Below are 15,005 nucleotides of genomic sequence, written 5' to 3'. Positions count from 1 at the left end.
CTTCTGAAACACATCTGACCTAATCGATGAAGCCAGATTTCCGTTGGAATTTGGGTTTCATTACTTGTCTTTCAGTTTCTGGTAACAGATGGCACCGGGTCACTGAGCTCTGTGCCAGGGAAAGGAGAACAGAAAACAAAATTTAATGGAAATTTTGGAATTAGAAAACCATTATTTAATTATTATCCTTTTCTAGTTCAAATAAATAAGATAGTCACTAACCCCACTCCCCTTCTATCCCTACAACCACACTCCTCTTACCAAACAGCTCCATCAAGGCCTCCTCATTGCTGTCTCTGTGTCTGTTCTACATTCCCCTGGGATCCACTGTGCCCCACCTACCCACCACCTCAGCTACCCCACTCCTTGCTTGCTCCAACTAAATACTTGAGCTGTCTTGTGTACACTGCCAGGTTCTCCTTGTTCATCTAGGAGAAATTCCCTGAGGGAGGCACTGAACATATTGGTAAAGGCAACTTTGCAGATACTGGATAAACAGACAGGGTTGAACTTGAAAGGATGCAAGGTTGCACACTATCTCCCAGTGTATGTATTGATTACAAAGATGAGGGAACAGTAAATTTCCAGTGGAGAAATACAGCAGATACCCCCGTATTAGCTTTCTAGAACTGTTGTCACTAAAAACTACAAGCCAGGTGACTTAGAACAACATAAATTTATGTCTCACTGTTCTGGGAGCTGGAAATCCGAAGTCAAGGTGTTGGTAGGCCATCCTCCCTCAGAAGCCTGAAGGGGAATGAATCCCTACTTGTCTCTTCCCAGGAGCTGGTATTTGTTGCAAATCTTTGATATGCTTTGGCTCATAGATACATCACTCCAATCATGACCTCTGTCATTACATGGCATTCTCCCTGTGTGTTTCTTTCTGCATTTCACTTCTTATAAGGACACTGGTGATTGGATTTAGGGCCGACTCCAATCTACTGTATCATCATCTTTAATGTGATTACATCTGCAAAGATTCTAATACAAAATAAGGTCGCAGTTCCAGGTTTGGGAGTCAACTTGCCAACTTGTCTTTTTGGGGGCACAACACCAACTTTAACCAACTGGTCAAGATTGGCATAACTAGTCATTAGATACCATGACAACATGGATCCTCTGAGAGGGTCCCAAACAGTCACATCCTTTCTGTAGTATTTCTGCCCTTAGTACCCAAAGTTAAATTTAGTAATTTCAGCACAACCATGAGAAAGTAACAGATAAATCTCAATTGCAAGATTTTCTATAAAATAACCAACTCTTTGTGCTCAGAGATTCCTCAGGGATTCCTCAAGTGTTGGAGGGTGGGGAGGGTCAGAGGATCATATGTGGTGCCATGAATCAAACTGGGGTCAGATATTTGCAAGGAAAGCACCTTACCCCTGTGCTTTCCCTACAACAACACCTTCCCCCACAAACCCATACTCTTTGAATGTGTCGAATTTATAAATATCATGAAAGATATAGACTGGAGAACTGCCACAGATTGGAGGAAATTATGGAGCTCAAGCAGTGAAATATAATGTGGGATTCTGGAACAGAAGAACATTAGTTGGGAAATTGGTGAAATCCCAGAACTCCTTTGATAGTTTGGTTAATAATGTTGTAGCTATGTTAATAACTTGGCTTTGATAAATGGTCTGATTATATAAGACATAACATTTGGGGAAGTGGGGCAAAGAGGGCACAGGAACACTCTGTACTATTTTTGCAACTCTTCCATAGACCTAAAATTATTTTTCAATCAGCTCTTTATAAAAGAAAAAGTACAATTGGATGATTGGATGAGTTCACCTATTCTTAGATACAAAGGGAAAGAGTCAGAGAAACAGTCTTGTGAAAACATAACAATCCTGTTCTGGGACTGTTAGTTGAGAATATGCATTAACAGAGCACTGTGCTCTGTGCCTGTTGTATTATCTCTGGAGCAGTCTTGTAGCAGAGGTTTAAGAGGTGTGTGGTCTTGTTTATGATCTTGCCTTTGCCATTTTAGATATATGACCTGTGTTGGTATTTAAGCTAATTGAACCTCAATTTACTCATCTGTAAACTAGAGATAATGACATTATCTCTGGTAGAAAGTTTTGAAGATATGATAAGCAAATCCACGTGAAGGTTCTAGTTTGGGTCTTGATAAGTTTATGTTTCCAATAAATGATAACTTTATCCACTGATTTCCCACTACTGCATTATGAGAATATTATTTCCCCATTTCTTTGTTTGAAGAAACTATGGGTAACTTGATCAAGGTCACCCAGTTTATATGAGTTTCAATGAGATATTTTTAATAGGGAATCACCAGCAATGCTGAGAGCCCAAAGACTATACCCAGTTATGTTCAAGATACATGAGGTGCCTTGTGGAGCATAAAATAATGTAACACAAGACCGACACCCAAGGACAGTAGATAGAAGGGTCAGGAAGATTGCTCCATAGTTGGAAGCCTGCCTAATGAGCAGGCAGGAGAGGACAGCAGGAATAGAGAAGGGATCTCTAAGAAAATGATTGTTGGAGGAATTGGTCAGGATGGGAGATGTGTGCCAAAAGTAGATAAAGGACCAAACATGATAACCTCTCAGTATCTGCATTGCAAACCATAATGCCCAAAAGTAGAGAGAAAGTATGGGGAATATTGTCTGTGAGAGGATGGGAAAGGTGGGGGAATACTGGAGATATTGATGGTGGGTAATGTGCACTGGTAGAAGGATGGGTGTTTGATCATTGTGTGATTGTAACTCAGACATGAAAGCCTGTAACTATATCTCACAGTGAATCAATAAAATTAAAAAATAAAAAAACGTGGTGCCAGGGATCAAACTCAGGGCCTTGTACATACTAAGGTGCTAAATAGCTAAAATGCTTCTTGAGTCATCTCCCCAGCCCAAAGATTCATTTTTTAACTAAGATTTATTCTCAACTATTTCATTAGAAAACCGTTAACCAGGAAAGAGAATCTACGGATTCTTTGAGGGATAAGATACAAAGCAAACTGTCACTTCCCCCTAAAAGGGAAGAGTGGGACCATCTGTAGTAAAGCTATAGTGTAGAAGGAAGAAGTGTGTCAAAAATGAATAGTGAGATAAAAATGAATAGTAAGTCAGTAAGAGACTTCAGAAGGGTGGGATGGATACTAGGTTTTTCCAAAGGAACTGAGAACACAATAATATCTGTGATGACCTAGAGGTTTTGAAGATGAGAATCTCAGGTATGAACTAGAACAGTGTGAACTATTGTTCGGTCCAAAGGAAGTGGTGTAAAGTGAAGGCGATTTTCAATACTGAACTTTCTATTTCCTTTTCTTGCAAGAAGCAGAGTGGAAATGAGGACCTAGCAATGATTGGAGGTCTAAATCATCCCAGAAAGGGACAGTGCCATGTATTTGGGACATAATCTCAGATAGCTTAGCAGTCTTTCATAAGTGAAAATAAATAAAAAAGGAAAGGAACTCCTGTCCTTAGAAATCTATTCTTGAGTGACCGCATGTTTTATGTATAGTTTCTGACATGAATCAGAATTGAACTCTGACAGATTGTTTTATGTCAGAGTTCAGTGATCAGGAGCCTGTTGATGGGTTTCATTTCTTAATAAGATCAAAACAAATCAGCAAATGTATAAGACAGAATAAACATGGAATAAACAGACTTCAGAGATTCTGGACCCTGTTCGTGCCTCTCTGTATGTTTAAATGTCTCTGAGTCACTCCCCATCATTGGATGCCCCAGCCATGTGAATCTTTCTCTGTACTGGTCTTGATTCACTGGAAATTATGAAGATTCAATAATGGGATTTTTTTAAAAAAAACAAAACAAACAGGTTTCTTCTAATTACATCTGTTCTAGATGCTGTCTCACTAGGCCCTCATTAACAACTGAAGTAAATGGCTCACATGTCACTTTGCACTTCAGTTTAACAGGCACTGGTGCATTTGCAAGAACAGTTTTTTGTTCATTAAAGTAAATCTTTTTATGATGGAGATTTTGGGCCATCTTCTGTGGGTAGAATTGCACATTGAAGTACATATTCCCCTGCCCCAGCTTTGACTTTAACCAACCTGTGATCCATCCTGTTCCCGACTCATCCCCTCTCCCCAATCCCATGTGACTTTTGACATCTCCTCCGCCCCGCACCCTGTCTCTTTTTTAATGTTCCTTATTTGTGTGTATTAATGATCAGGAAACGTTTGTATTACATTCAGGCTAATATTTGTTCAGGATGATATTTTGAGCCATTAAAAGAATTAAAAAAAAAAGTGAGGTAGAGTTTCCTCTTAAAAGGTAACTACATATATCCTCACTTACCAAAGGAGGACTTATATATCCAGTACCAGGGAGATTATAAGCCAAGCCTGTGCTACCTGCCAGGGCCTAAAGACTAAGTGTGCTGTGGGAGGATGTCATGCCTGTGAGTTTCATCTTTATATATGTCATAGTAGAAAACTGATCCAGGACCTGAGCCCTGAAGGGCCAATAGGAGTACAGAACAGTGGTCAGCAAAGTATGGCCCATGAGCCACTTCTACTGGACCATAAATAGAGTGGTGTCTATATTTTTCAATGATTCAAAAAAATACAGAAGGGAATTTTTTGTGACATGTGAAAATTATATTTTAATTTTTTGTCACATTGTTTAGAGACAAATAGCCATGTTCATTTATTTATTTAGTGCTTATGGCTGATGACAGAAATGATAGTCATGAGAAAAGTGACTGCATGGTCTATTAAGCATGAAATATTTGCCATCTGGTCCCATATAGAAAAGGTTTGCAGGCTCTAGTGAAGAACTCTGTTAGATGTAAGTCCTAAACACCTATTTCACCTGAGTAAATTTAAGCAACTTGGCTCACTCTGTCCTTTGGTTTTCCTATCTTTAAAATGAGGCTTATAATAGATAATACTCTGCAGGGATTTTAGGAAGACTAGAAAAGTAAATATGCAAAAACCACTGGCAAGAGTCCCTGCAACAGAGAAGGAAAGAAATTGAGTGGGAGAGTAAGAAGAAGGAGATGGGATGTAATCAGGGTAGGGGTCAGGGACCACTGTACATTGCTGGGATAGAGGGCTGGTATATATATACATCTAAAACAGAGCCAGAAATACTGTAAACACAAGATCCAAACTACAAAATCAGACTTAAGAATGTGCCTGTCAAGGAGGCTGGGAAGGGAGCAGGGAAGGGCAGTGGAAGGGAACCTGGGGACACTGGTAGAGGGAAATTGACAGTGGTGGTAGAATTGGTGTTGGAATATTGTATGTCTGAAATTCAGTTATGAGTAACTTAGTAAATCATGGTGCCTTAAAGAGGGGGGTTGCAACAAACATGAATCATTTTTCAAAAATGCATTGAACTTCTCAATTACTCTGTCCTCTGTCAAGACAAAGAAGAAATTTGATGAAAGTCAATATTCATTTGTGATAAAAGTTCACAGCAAACTGGGGGCTGGAGAGATAGTACAGCAGGTAAAGCTCTTCTTGCCTTGTATATAGTCAACCTGGGTTCAATCACTGGCATAGTCCCTTTATGATTCCTCAAGCCCAGCTAGGAGTGATCCCTGAGCCTACAGAGCTAGGAATAAGCCCTGACCATTACCAGGTGTGGACCAAAACCAAACCAAAACAAGCAAGCAAACAAAAAAAAATAGTTATTCACAGCAAACTTGATAAGGAAGAGCACTTCCTCTGCTTGATAGTGGATATCTCATTTATGCTGTCATCAAACACAATCCTTAATGACAGCTCTTCATAATAATCACTTTTGCAGGGCTAGAGGGATATAACAGTGGGTAAGGCTCTTGCTTTGCATGCGGCTGACCTGGATTTGATCCCTGGTACCCCATGTAGTGATCTTTGAGTGCAGAGCCAGGATAAGTTCTAAGAACTTCTAGGCATGCCGTCCCACCTTCCCCCATCATTTTAGAATCAGGAATTAAACTAGTGTACTCTCTCAGCTTATAACCAACCATGCATAGTCTTAGCTAGTGCAGTAAGACAGGAAAGCGAGGCTATTAAGATCTGGAAATGATCAAACAAAACTGATGTTATTCAGAACATAGTGCCTAGATATCATATGCAATGCTTGACTTTTTCTTTCTCTCTTTTCTTTCTCTCTTTTCTTTCTCTCTTTTCTTTCTCTCCTTCCTTCCTTCCTTCCTTCCTTCCTTCCTTCCTTCCTTCCTTCCTTCCTTCCTTCCTTCCTTCCTTCCTTCCTTCCTTCCTTCTTTCTTTCTTTCTTTCTTTCTTTCTTTCTTTCTTTCTTTCTTTCTTTCTTTCTTTCTTTCTTTCTTTCTTTCTTTCTTTCTTTCTTTCTTTCTTTCTTTCTTTCTAAAAACTCTATTAGAGGTGCCCTCTGACCTGGCTTTAAATTGCATGGTGGGGTGGTGTATGTACTTGAAACAGGGCAAGTTGTTGCTGGGTTTAGCATTGACCTTGCTCAGTTCTGTCTGCCAGCTGAGTTGTTAGACTAGGAAGCTTCTGCAGGTTGGGTTCTTTAATCTCTCTGTAAAGCCTGAAAGCATCCCTACTATTTCATTTGCCAGTTCTCCATAGAGCTATTTAACTAGAATCTGGAAACATTTTCCCCAAGGCTCTTTGTAGGCAGCAGTAAAACGTAGCTGGAGACACACTGAGTAAATGAAAAAGAAAAATCAAATTAGGCCAGGAAAATTTCTAATCTCTGATTCTCACTGAAACCCACAAGGTCTACACAATTCATCCTTCACTTGTACGGGTCAGGCGTGAAGCTTTCATAGATGCAAAACCCTGTAGGTGGTTCTGTTTTGAAATTGTACCAGCCTGCTTTGCTAGATCACAGGTTCACAACAATTGCTGGAGGTTTACAATTGTTTCTAGTTTGATTGCTCATTATTTGGAAATGTCAGTTTGCCGGAGAGCAGCATGATGTTTACTTCCCAATGAGCAATGCCTTAGGAAGGAGTTTTAATTACCTAGTAACAGCACTGGGTTCAACCTGCAGAGGGCTTCGGGGCGGGGGGAGGGGGTGGCGTCTGCGTTATGTATACATCTTGTAACTCTGCAGAAAACCCTGGTGTGTCTGGGTCATGTGAAATGGACAGCAAAGTCAGCAGAACCTTAGAAAAGATGACACAGCAAGGGGAATGTTGAATCTTCCCCCAGTCTGCCAAGTATGCAATGCTCCCTGCCCCCTTTTAAAACAAGAGAACTCAATTGGCATTTGCCCTTTTTGTCTCCCCATTCTGAAAGAGAATCTATGACCCAGCAGCGACAGCATGCTCAGACAGAGACAGAGGAGTCTCCGGGCTCTGAGGTGCGTGCAGGATTATCTGAAACCTTTTCTGCTTCCCCCAGGAAATCTTACGGGCTGCAATGCAGTTTGTGCCACCAAAGGTGATTATATCACAACTCTGGCATTTTCAGCCCCAAACAGGGGCCATTTTGAGAAATTTAGGAGGCTCAAGAGGCTCTGTGTGTGTGTGTGTGTGTGTGTGTGTGTGTTCAGTATGCTGACGGTGCAGCTCTGACGTAAAAATTGTTTCAGAAATTCTCCTTCTGGGCACAGATGCTCAGGAGCCAGGCACTGGACAGGAACATCCTGAAGGGTACCACCACCTGGATACCAAAGGGCTGTTGGAGCTTTCTCTTCAGCACTGCAGTCTTTGTAACTCTGTCTTTCATGTTGAGAGATTCATCCTTTTTGTTTTGGAACTGAGCCTTCCCAGTGCTTGGAGGGTTTCATGCTATCGGTTCAGCTCGGCTTGCCAAGAAGCTGGAGAGGTACCCAGCAGTCCGGATTTGCTCTCCGCTTAGAAAGGGCTTTTCACAGTGCTGAGAAATTGTGAAGTCACTCCTGGCCACATTGTGGGATTGTGTTTTGGGTGTGTGTTTTTGTTGCTGGTTTTTGGGGATTTGGGGTCCCCCCCTCCTTTTTTGGGAACTTTTTATCCTTTTTGGTTGTCTCTTTAAATGGCAGAAAGGTGGGATTTATTCCAAAGAAGACTTCTTGTTCCTGTGGCTGGCAAGGGCATAAAATGATATGAAAGTTTCTTGACAGTGATCAAGGTTCAAGGAAGACTTTTCCAAGTACCTACTATGGTCAAAACACCTTGTGGGGATGTTCTGGAGAATGTGAGCTTCTGGCTTACCCCTCAAAACTTTGAAAGCAATGGCTGAAAAAGAAAGATGATCGTCTGGAGGCTCCCTCTTGGAGTGACTCAAGTTCACCACAATTGGCACATTTGGCTTTTCCCATCAAAATTTGGTGTCTTGTTGTGCTATCCAGCATCTACTGCAGGTCAGATGGAGCTTAGGAAGACCAGGGTAACTGTTTTCTTTGTCGAGTGTTTTGTCTCTCCCCTTTCTTTCCCACACTGATTGTTTTTATTTATGTAATTCTCCTCTTCCAAGGCATCGGAAACGCATAATTTCCCACTCATCAGTTTGGTTTGGAGTAATTTGCAGATCAGCCAAGTCTGTTTTATGTAGAGATTATTTTCAAAATCGTAGTTATCTGTAGGATAAAAGCAAACGTCCATGTAGGGTTTTTTTTTAATATATGTTTCCTTTTTCTGTTGGATTGCTATTTATATATGCTAATATGGACATTTCAAGTATACTGTAGATACAATAATGCTTTCTTAAGAGTATAGTAATAGAAGAATTCTCTTTTTTTTGACATTTAAAAAGATATTTAGTGAAGTATAAAACCAAGATTCTTTGTGCCTTAGGAAAGCGTTTGTATAAAATGTATGTGAAAAGAAGCTGCAGGCGCAGTGAGGAAAAAGGTTTCAAAAGATGAAGCCAAAAGCCTCCAAAGACTGTCTGGCAAGGTCATTAGACAGAAGATCCCAGGCAGCATTTTGCTACATCAAGGGTCGAATCTGAGTTTGTTATAAACTCTAAAGTGGAGGCTTCCAAGTTACATGTCGGCAGATATTGGGGGCAAGGGAGCTGGTGGCTGCCTACTTGCTGCCTTGTTGGAGTCTTCTTCTGTTGACACCCCCACCCGTGGCTCCTTCCTTGCCCCCTGCACCATGGTCCAACAACTGGAGTGAGAGAGAGTGCAGAACCAGTAGCCTGTGGAGTGGGGCCCAATTGTGTAGTGGAGTGACTTAATCTTTGTAATTGACCTTGATTTTTTTTTCTTTTTTAAATCCTCCAGGAGCCCAGTAATAAACGGGTGAAACCCCTTTCCAGAGTCACATCGCTTGCAAACCTCATCCCCCCTGTGAAGGCCACGCCACTGAAGCGCTTCGGTCAGACCTTGCAGGTAAGAAGGCTCCTGCATGTTTGGAAAACCTATGCTGTGCCCAAGGGGGTGGTCTGTTCTATTGGAGTCTCCCTCGGTTTCAGATGAACCCGAATTCACATCAGCTTTGATTGTGGAGAACACATGAGGGGCCGTTAAGGCAGACGTGTTTTTCAGTCTTAAGTGGAGTCTCAAGTGGAGTCCTTGGAAGGATTACTCAAGAAATCTCAGCTACTGGGTCCCTTCTTATCACCTGTTTCAGAGTCCTGTGCCCCCCTCTAAATTCACATTTGGGGTCCTGTTCTAAGATATCTAACCTAAGGAATTCAGCACCTGAGTAAGCCTGAGAGCAGCAGAACCACAGGGTGCAGGGAAAAGCCCAGCCTCTTTCCTTCTGGCCAAGGAGTGAAAGTTTTTACTTTTATAAATGAGAGAGAAAGAGAGAGAGAGAGAGAGACAGAGACAGAGAGAGACACAGAGAGACACAGAGAGAGGCAGAGAGACAGAGAGAGAGAAAGAGAAGAGAAAAGGAAGGCTGTTTCATAACACATGAAAATGATATGAAATTCAGATTGCAGTGTTCACCAGTCAGGTTTTGCTAGAACGTAGCCTGGCCCCAAATGCTGGTGTGTGGTCTGTGGCTGCTTTTGCATTACAATGGCAGAGCTCAACCCTTCTAATACAGTCATATTGGCTGTTCAGGGTCAAAAGATTTACTATCTGGCCCTTTATAGAGAATGTTTACTGACGCTGGGCTTAGAATAAGGGCCCCAGAGTGAATTATCTCTGTTCTGACCTCAGCTCCTTCAAAGACTTTGTCACCTTGGGCAAGTAAGTTAACATCTATGGGTCCTGCTTTTCTACCTAATGGATAAACTGGGAGTGATGCCAGTTGTGCCTTTATCAAATCACTGTAGAGATGTACAGGATAGCACGGGAAAGAACTGAGCCTAAGCACCTTGGCCCTTAGTTAGCAACTGCTAATTTACTAATTAGCTGTGTAGTAAAGACTGGCTGTTATCATAATGATCTGGTGAACGTGTGCCACAGTTATTCCCAAGCTTGTAATAAAGTTTATCTCCTAAAATGAGCATTGTTCTTTGCGCAAGGATTTGGATCCAATTTGATATCATAAAAAGATCCTTTTCAGACTGAGGCCCACAAAAGTCACGCCATAAAAATTCAAAAAACAAACAAACAAAAAAGGCTTCCCCCCCTTGTTTAGCTGGAGAGTTTTGAGTTTGCCAGTTTTCACTTGTTCTAGATGTTTCTACTTAGAGAGTGTGGTGTCTTAGCTTTCTGAACCATTTAGAAAAATGTGGATGGAGAACCCAGGTATCACCCACACTACAAAAATATTTGAGAAATATTTGAGAGTCTCCCTTGGCCCACCTCATGTTCTTGCTTCTGCCCCGTTCAGCTGGGACCCCGTGACACCACATGGCCCATGCTCTCCTGTCACTTTCCTAGAGCTGTGGGTCTTCAGTGCTGACCTCTCCCCACCCACATTTCTGTTAATCCTGCTCAGTTTCTCCTAACTGTAGACCACGTCACCTGATTGGCTATAGAATCAATTCTGTTTCTCTCAGTGCTGAGGTATCTGAGCACTTGGTTCTCCCCTGATTCCCTTTATGGGGGGAAGGGGGATAGAGAAGAGAAAAAAATCTTCTGGGGGAGCCAGATGAGGGACTTTGAAGCTAGTGAAGAAAAATGTGTTTACCTTTTCTCCCCCATGACCAGTCCCTGAGCCCTCTGGCCAAGTTCATTGCAGCCTTCCCCTGGAAGATTCATCACTGCCCTGGTCCTGCACATCTGGTCTTTTGCTGAGTTCTGCTTTTTAAAAATTCCTTAGTCTGCCTACTGCCATTTGACCCTTTCCTTTCCATCTCGGTGCCTGTGTTTCCTCCTGTGGTTGTAAGACAACCAGGCTTGGTTCCAAGGCCAGCCATCTCATCCTATGCCTCTCCTCTGACAGTCGCCCTCTGTCTTGGGGAGGCCCGCACACGTCCCCCAAGCATGGAATGAGCTTTCTTGCAGACCCAGTTCCCTTCCCTAATCCTGCCACATCTAGATGGAGTTGCCTTCTGGTCAGCTCATCTGGCCCTCCAGTTCTATTTTGCCGGCTGCGTGTTTTAGCTAACATTTGAAACAGTCAAGTAGGAATGTCAGGATGGCGCTGGGTCAGTTTTCTCACACAGCAGTGATGTGCTGAACCTGAGCAGCCAGTCAGCTGTTCCCTTTGAGAGTCCCTACCTCTCCCACGTGTCCCTCCCCCCCAGCATACAGTCCACCTCATTGCCATTGCCTTGCGTGACCTATTGGCCCACGGTGTTGTATTCCTGTGTCTAGAGAAAGTTCTGTCTACACCTCCCACCACAAACCAGCCCTGGCTGCATATCATGTTAAGATCCTCCATTGTCACACGTTCAGAATCTTTCCTCTTGCCTTCCCTGGCAGCCTCTCTTTCTTCACCTCTTTCTCCCCTCCACTGGGAACACTGTCGGAAATAATCGGATCACCTTGGAATTTTCCTTTGAGCTGGAGAACGGAGGCAGAAAGAAATCCAGCCAGGTCTGAACTCCAGCAGTCTGCGTCTAAGCAAGGACAGGAAGGCCAGATCCAAGAAAGGGGTCTGGTTCATTGAAATAGGCTTCTTCAAACCTCAAGAGTTTCTTTGGTCAAATAATTTGAATTTGCTTTTGTAAAAAAGTCCTGATAAATCACTCACACCAGGTTTCAGTTGTCGGACAGAAACAACGGAGGAGAACTTGTTATTCATAATGGTTTTACAATATAGACTCCGAGAGAGCTGGAGCAATGTGCTTATGTTTTGAGTGTGTCCTGGGGGAGGGAGTCATCAAATAACAATATGCCCCTGCAGTTGGATGCAGAATGTTTGCATGGCAATCCGCAGAGCTTCAGGAGTCATTCCCACCATACCCTTACCTCTCACCTTGGCACATGCAGGACAAGTTCCTCAGAATGCCTGGCACCCCAGTAAGTGCCCTGTAACTTGATTGCTTACCTGACAGCTAGAATGGGCTAGCATGCTAATGTCATCTGAGAGGAGGCTGAATGAGAAAGGAAAACCCCAAAGGGACACTCAGATAGCTTCCCATATTGCCTGCGGTGGTCTGGGGTGGTCTGGCTGCTCCTTCTAGAAGGGGAAGACCTGAGACTGAGGAGTGGAGGGGCAGCCCCAGCCCTGTCAGTAATCATTCGTTCCCTATCCTCATGTGTGCATTATTTGGGCTTTTCAAAACTATAAATAAGCAGCTTGGTTTTCTGCCACAGTACTTTGTCCCTGTCCCCTTACAGACAACTCTGGCCCTTTGGATATCTGGTTATGGCTCTCCATAGGGTTTCTTTTATTACAGGAGAAGAGAGGATTTAAATCCAAGTGGCCAAGCAGGATGCTCTCATCAATAACGGAAGACTCAACAGTCCTTCCTCTGGCTCCTTGGGAGACCACAGGTTACCCAGGAGGATATCAGGAGAGCTGGGGACCGGCAGCCCCTTCTACAAAGGTTAAAAGCCCAGTTACAGTTATGAGTGGTCCACGCAGCAGCAGTCCAGCAAGACACTGCAGGATTTGTTCCCATTCCTCCCCAGGGCCTCATATGGATTGGGGGCTAGGGCCCCAACACAAAGGCAGCATTTGTGGAAGCTGGAGAGGGACTGCCGACTGCATGGCGCTCTGTCTGCTTCTGATGGGGACGTAGACTGGGGCACAGATGTCTGGATCCCCCTGGGCCTATAAATCCCCTTGCTGGCCTGCCCAAGAGGAAAATCTGGCCCGCTCTGAAAGACGGCTGCAGGCTCCTGCTCCTCGCATAGAATGCGCGCAGCCTCCGGTCCCAGCTGCGTGCTGCTGGCGGGCTCCTTTGAGCTGAGAGCAGTGCATATGGTGGAATGCAGTGTTCATTCCGCTCTGATTGGGCCTGGCCTTCTCTCCCAACATGGGCTTTATTCTTTTTCCATTGTAAAAGAGTGTGTTCATGATGGAAAAATCTAGAAAGGGGAAAGAGAAAAGAATGAGTGTAGTCCCCCACACCCAATCAACCTTTTCAATATTGTTCTCATTTCCTTCCTGCGTTGTTCTAGGTGTAAATATGCAATTTATACACCCCAGCCTGATTTTGGGCTTATGCAGAGTCTCACCTGCTGCCCTTCCTTATCATCTTTTCGCTTTTGAGCAAACCTGCCTGGGGCCTGTGGCTGATCAGTTTCTCTTGCATCTCTATACCCTGCTGTTAGGTTTGGTTTTACCATTCCAAGCTGTGCAATTATCAAAGGTTTCTTATCCTAGTTGTAGCTTTCTGGAAAAACGCTAACTTTTCGTAAAGTTATTTTTTGTTTATTTATTTAAATATTTTTTGGTCTCCTAATGGTTTTTTGGAATTTTTGGTTGTATATTTCCTGGTATAGGTTGTTCTCTTACTTTCATCCTTTATTTGGATGAGAATTTTATGATCTGGCTTAAGGGAAGTATTGTATCACAGCCAATCTTGGAAAATAAGATCTTTATGAACTGGGCATTAGTTCAGCATGTTGGTGTGATTTATTTTACATCACTAATCTCCTAATTAAGTTACTTAGACTGTGAATATTTTGATGTCTTTAGGTAACTGTATAGAATGTTTTCTGAATCCATTTGCCATATTTTAAGTGCTTTTTTACCATATTATATCACTTTATCACTGTTATCCCATTGCTCATCAATTTGCTCCAGCAGGCATCAGTAATGTCTCCATTGTGAGACTTGTTGTTATTGTTTTTGGCATATTGAATACGGCACGGGTAGCTTACCAGGCTCTACCATGTGGGTGGGATACTCTTGGTAGCTTGCTGGGCTCTCTGAGAGGGACAGAGGAATCGAACCCGGGTGGGCCGCGTGCAAGGCAAATGCCCTACCTGCAGTGCTATTGCTCCAGCCCACATGATTATATAAAGTGATTAAAAATGGAATAATATAGAGAAGCACAGAGAAGAGTATGTTTTTTTGGGGGACCACACCAAGCAGTGCTCAGGAACTATTCCTGGTTCTGTGCTCAGAAGTCACCCTGACAGTGCTCACTCAGAGGTCCATTTAAGATACTGTGAATATGAACCAGGGTCCAGCAGCCACAGCTGCATTCAAAGCAAGCATTCTTTACTATCCATCTAGCCCCTAAAAGTCACTTTTAATCACAAGTCACCATTATTTAAGAATTATGTTGACATAATTAACATGTTGACATATATGTATTTTTATTTTTGTAGTCTATATGTGATGTGTATCTTTTAATAAAATAATAGTTATACTATTTTAACTTCCTCTTGTCAGAATAAATAATTTCATGTCTTAGATAAAGGAACTTATAGTTTGAGAATGTGTTTTTAAGTCATTAAATATTTTTATGGACATAATTCTTTTAATATTTTTATAAAGTTGTTCACAGTAGTACATTACAGATAATATTCAAACACCATTCACACCATTACAGATAATATTCAAACACCATTCCCACCACCATGTACCATCACACCACCATAATAGGAAAGTGTGTAAAGATTGTTGTATTTCATCCTGGAGCCGTTTAAGCCCTTATGTAAGAGATTACGAGCATGTATGTTAAAACCAGACAAATGTGTGCTACTTTTGGTACATCAGTGGGCTAGAGTATAAGAGGTCCAGCTGCATACTCCAGGACATTCTGTGTTGCCTCCTTCTAGGAGCTTTATTTTATAGTCTCTGGTCTTGGCCATTGATGAGATTATATGGTGCTGGGGGCAGTTGGTGGG

The 15,005-nt window shown here is 42.5% G+C and overlaps 1 protein-coding gene across 4 annotated transcripts in view; it reads left to right on the top strand.

Annotated features, from left to right (window-relative positions):
• ARHGEF3 (Rho guanine nucleotide exchange factor 3) overlaps positions 1-15,005 on the top strand; it is a 347,358-nt gene that overhangs the window by 297,831 nt on the left and 34,522 nt on the right. For 3 of the 4 annotated variants that reach the window (XM_012934215.2, XM_004615153.2, XM_004615154.2), the window contains one exon: positions 9,135-9,242. In XM_012934215.2, the coding sequence (XP_012789669.2) occupies positions 9,135-9,242 (108 nt within the window). Of the gene's footprint in view, positions 1-7,565; positions 8,294-9,134; positions 9,243-15,005 lie in introns of those variants that run through there. The other variant, XM_012934214.2, reaches the window with a different exon arrangement.

The sequence above is a fragment of the Sorex araneus genome, chromosome 4 (assembly GCF_027595985.1).
Source record: "Sorex araneus isolate mSorAra2 chromosome 4, mSorAra2.pri, whole genome shotgun sequence".
Classification (NCBI taxonomy): domain Eukaryota; kingdom Metazoa; phylum Chordata; class Mammalia; order Eulipotyphla; family Soricidae; genus Sorex; species Sorex araneus.
Note: the sequence above shows the minus strand (reverse complement) of the source record. Positions and strands in the feature narration are given on the sequence as shown.